Source organism: Meleagris gallopavo, chromosome 15, assembly GCF_000146605.3.
Source record: "Meleagris gallopavo isolate NT-WF06-2002-E0010 breed Aviagen turkey brand Nicholas breeding stock chromosome 15, Turkey_5.1, whole genome shotgun sequence".
Taxonomy (NCBI): Eukaryota; Metazoa; Chordata; class Aves; order Galliformes; family Phasianidae; genus Meleagris; species Meleagris gallopavo.
Window position 1 is genome coordinate 6283275 of NC_015025.2, and position 3883 is coordinate 6287157.

General features: G+C 35.3%; 1 protein-coding gene across 2 annotated transcripts in view; it reads right to left on the reverse strand.

Annotated features, from left to right (window-relative positions):
• Nucleotides 1-416: 416 nt before the first annotated feature.
• Nucleotides 417-3883, reverse strand: part of GABRG2 (gamma-aminobutyric acid type A receptor gamma2 subunit) — a 68777-nt gene continuing 65310 nt past the window's right edge. Inside the window, exons 9-10 of one of the 2 annotated variants that reach the window (XM_003210277.4) lie at nt 3814-3837; nt 417-2410 (exon numbers count right to left, since the gene is read on the reverse strand). In XM_003210277.4, coding sequence (XP_003210325.1) covers nt 2135-2410; nt 3814-3837 — 300 coding nt within the window. In that variant the 3' untranslated portion in view covers nt 417-2134. The remainder of the gene's footprint in view (nt 2411-3813; nt 3838-3883) is intronic. The other variant, XM_010718901.3, reaches the window with a different exon arrangement.

Here is a 3883-nt window from a genome sequence, read left to right on the forward strand (position 1 = left end):
CTGCTAACAGGAAGCTGCTAAGTCACTGACCACTGCAGAAAATAATTAGTCAGCGATCTGTCTGGTGGCAGCTGATATGCTTTTCCTTGTGAAAGATGATTGGAATCCATTCAGGGAGTAGAGATACTCTGCTCAAAATAAAGAAGGAAAAGTTCTCTCTCTTTTCATAATGATAATTCTAGCTCAGAGGTTTTTTTGTTTGTTTGTTTGTTTTTAATAGAATAAGGTAATCTTCAAAATGCTTTTCAGGACTTAGTCTCCAACCATGAAAATGTGAATAGGCCATTTGACTGCAAAATGAGACAATGCAGAGGGTTACGAGGATTATTGTCACTTTATATATAGACAGCTGATGACTCGAACTTCTTAGAGCCGAGTCTGGTCCTTGATGTGTGCTTTTAACAAACTAATGAAAAGAAAACTCTGGAGCTGAGTGCAGCAGTTTTATTGGAAAAAGTCCACAGGTGTGTGCAATTCCTTTATTAAAAGATTTTCAAATACATTGGACAAGAAGCAATTGATGATTGAGTTATTCCTTTTTTTATACATTTTTTTATTTCCAAAACTATACAAACATTGGAAAACTTTCATTTTCCTCCATTTCAGCTATTAGTTAATTCTGTAATGATAATTAAATATCTCCCATTTCAGTCTGCAAACCCACTTTTCAGGAGTTGACATTTTACATCTTTGACAATAAAAAAAAAAAGTCAGTCATATGTACATGTGCTTAAGGTTGCATAATAGAGCATCATTAGGTGCTGAAAACTGGTAAGTGGGTTTCAGGATTCACCCAGGAGGGCTGAAGGTTTTGAATACATATAAACTGCGTACGTATGATTTAGTAGCCAAGACACTCTTTGTTCTCTTCTGTTTTCAAGGATATATATCTGTGTGCTAGCTATGGTTTAAGGGTTTCTTTAGTAAAGGTACTTACGGAGTGAAAAGCAGCACTGGCAACAACTATTGCTGATCAAGGACATGAATGGGCAGAGATCTGTATGCGTATACACAATACAAATATTTCAAAATGAAGTTCTTAAGTAAAAATAATATCTAGAATAAAACCTATTGGACTGGACTAAAGGACGGGGAAAAGAAAAGAAAAAAAAAAAAGCCTTGTGTGAATATAATAGTTCAGCATGGGAGAAGAACAATGGAAACACGTGGATTAAATTCAGAAGCTGATCTTGCAATGTATAATTACTGGAAATTCATTTGAAATATAGCAACATTATCGATGGAAAATGAAGGCTACAACTGCAGCAGACGTGTACAGTATACTTTATGAGCTATTATATTGGCCATACAGATTTGTCTACATGTTATTTATTTGAATCCTTAAGGCTTCTCTAATGTCTTACATGAAAGTGCTGTCTGCTTGGATCTTCCATGCATGAGGGAAAGGGGGCATTTTTCAAGGAAAAAAATATGATTTTTATTCACATTTCAATTACAATAGCACAGCCAGAGACACAAAATAAAAGACAATACTTTATGGTACCTTTTGTATCATTTATTTTGGCCCCCAAAAGATGCATGCACTAGACTTTATGTACTACAAGGTATTGAAATATTTACAGCAATTGTACATGTGCTCTTAAAGGGATGGCAAAGGGAAAGGTCTACTTTTATCTGGATGGGAGTAAAAGTTATTTTCCTAGCTTATTTAATACATATTCAAAGTGAGAGATGACTCTTCCAAAAAGAAAAGCCCACAAAGAATAAAGCTATAACATAATTATAGCCAATGTTAACAAACTGTACAGTACTTTACCTGGGAATTCTGCTCTCTGTCACTCCTGTTTTAAATGGCAGCGCCAACTAGTAAGTGATGTTGCCATGCTCCCCCTTGCCCTGTCTGCCCTGATTTTCCTTATTCCATCAGGTATAGCTGAATATTACCTGTTTATGAGATTTTTATTTTGAGATATTTTAATATGTTGAATGGACAATTAATTCACAATAACCTGATGGCAATTTTTGGATAAATGATATAATTGGTATTTACTGGGTTATGGCACTAAAGAATTCAGACCACTATAAAGCGCGTCATCAATACTTCAAGTGGAATTTGGAAACCATCTCTCTAAGAAATTCAGTGATTAAGGCTCATATCACTGATCTCCTGCTTTTAAAGGTAAAGATATGATACCCAGTACACCAAGTTAAACAAACAGAAGGCAGTGGGGAAGAAGATGCGGGCATAGGAGTCCATTTTGGCAATGCGGATATGTATTCTTCCATGCCTCCATGCTCCTGTTCGACAATCCTCAAAGCAGCAAAAAAAACTAGCACAGTCCTTGCCATCGAGACATTCATACCCGTATTCTTCATCCCTTTCTTGGAGGTGTGTAGCATTGTTCATTTGAATAGTAGCTGATCGAGGTCGGATGTCAATTGTGGGTGCCTAGGATGGAATGGCAGAAAAGAAAAAGATGGCAGGAGGGAGACACTCTGTTATTATCACCAGACCAACAGGAAACAGAAATTATTGGTCAACATGTGAATGATGGTTCTACGGGGGTACGTGGGAGACTGGTAATATTACCTTGAACTTAAAAATCAGCTTAAACCAGTTGCATCATACACTAACTTTACAAGAAAGCAGCACAAATCAAGATCAAGTTGACAGCTGAGGACAGTTAGCTTTAATGCCAGACTAAGTAAACCATAGAGGTTAAAGGAAACAGAAATATAACTGATGATATTTGGAATTGTTTCTGTTTTATACTTCATGTAACTGCCTGATATATGAAGGCAATTTGGGTGTTGCATATGGGTGGAACGAAAATAATCAGTTGGAAATGCAGGATTATTTGTGATAATTGTGCAAATAAATATATATGGAAAAAAGGCACAATTAAAGTATTTTTAATAAGGTTATGAAAATCTTGGTAAGGCTCTCCAATAGTTAATTTGAATGTATGCAGTTCACCATCTATTAGTGTTCACCAACTGGAAGATTCATCATGTACCCAATTTCATATGGCAGGCAGACATTTATTCGAGTGACTTGAATGAGTTATGCATCTAAAATGCAGTTAAGCACTGGTGAACACTAGTATGATGAGTCTTAAAATTTCCTGCAGATTGTGGTCAAATAATTACAGTTTAATTCCATGAGCATGTATAATTCTTGGCTTTCATTTTAAGGTGGTTCTTTGTTTTGGACAAAATCTCTGCATTTCTGAATGAAGATAAGATTTAGTTATTTAGATATTACATAGTTAGATTTATTTGCCAACTTGCTAAGAATGTTGGTCAAGTGTCAGCATTAAAAAATATGTGCATCTTAAACCCTTTCAAAACTCTGACTTTTTTTTTGCATAAGGAACAACATTTGAGTGATTGATGATGACACTGAATTTTGTTCATGTCAATATCAAAACAAATTTAGTTTTATCATTTGAAGTTAAGTCATAAACTGAGGGATCAGATCTGAGTTCTAAAAGGGTGCATTGCGGTTTCTGGTGTAGCTGGTGGCATTGGATCCCATGGGCAATTAACAAAGAGAGAAGCAGAAATATTCTGAACAGAAACTCTCTTAATTCATGCGATCCAATGATGTTGGTCATTCATGAACTTAGCATAAGTTCAAAATCATAGTGAATTAATAATTGGGCTGCTGAATCAACTCTACGTATTATTTAGAGAAGCATAAACATTCTACTTAATTAGGAAGTTACCTAGAGTAGAATGCTTAGATGTCTAATTTAAGAAAACAAACAAACAACAGCACTCTCATATAAGCTCTAATAGTTAAATTCAGCAGTCGCATGCAGTGAATTTCCATTCCAAAAAACATTATACCTTGAAGGAAAACATCCGAAGAAGCTTTCATTTTGTAGACAGAAAAGAGAATCAGAGGGTTTTGGTTTAA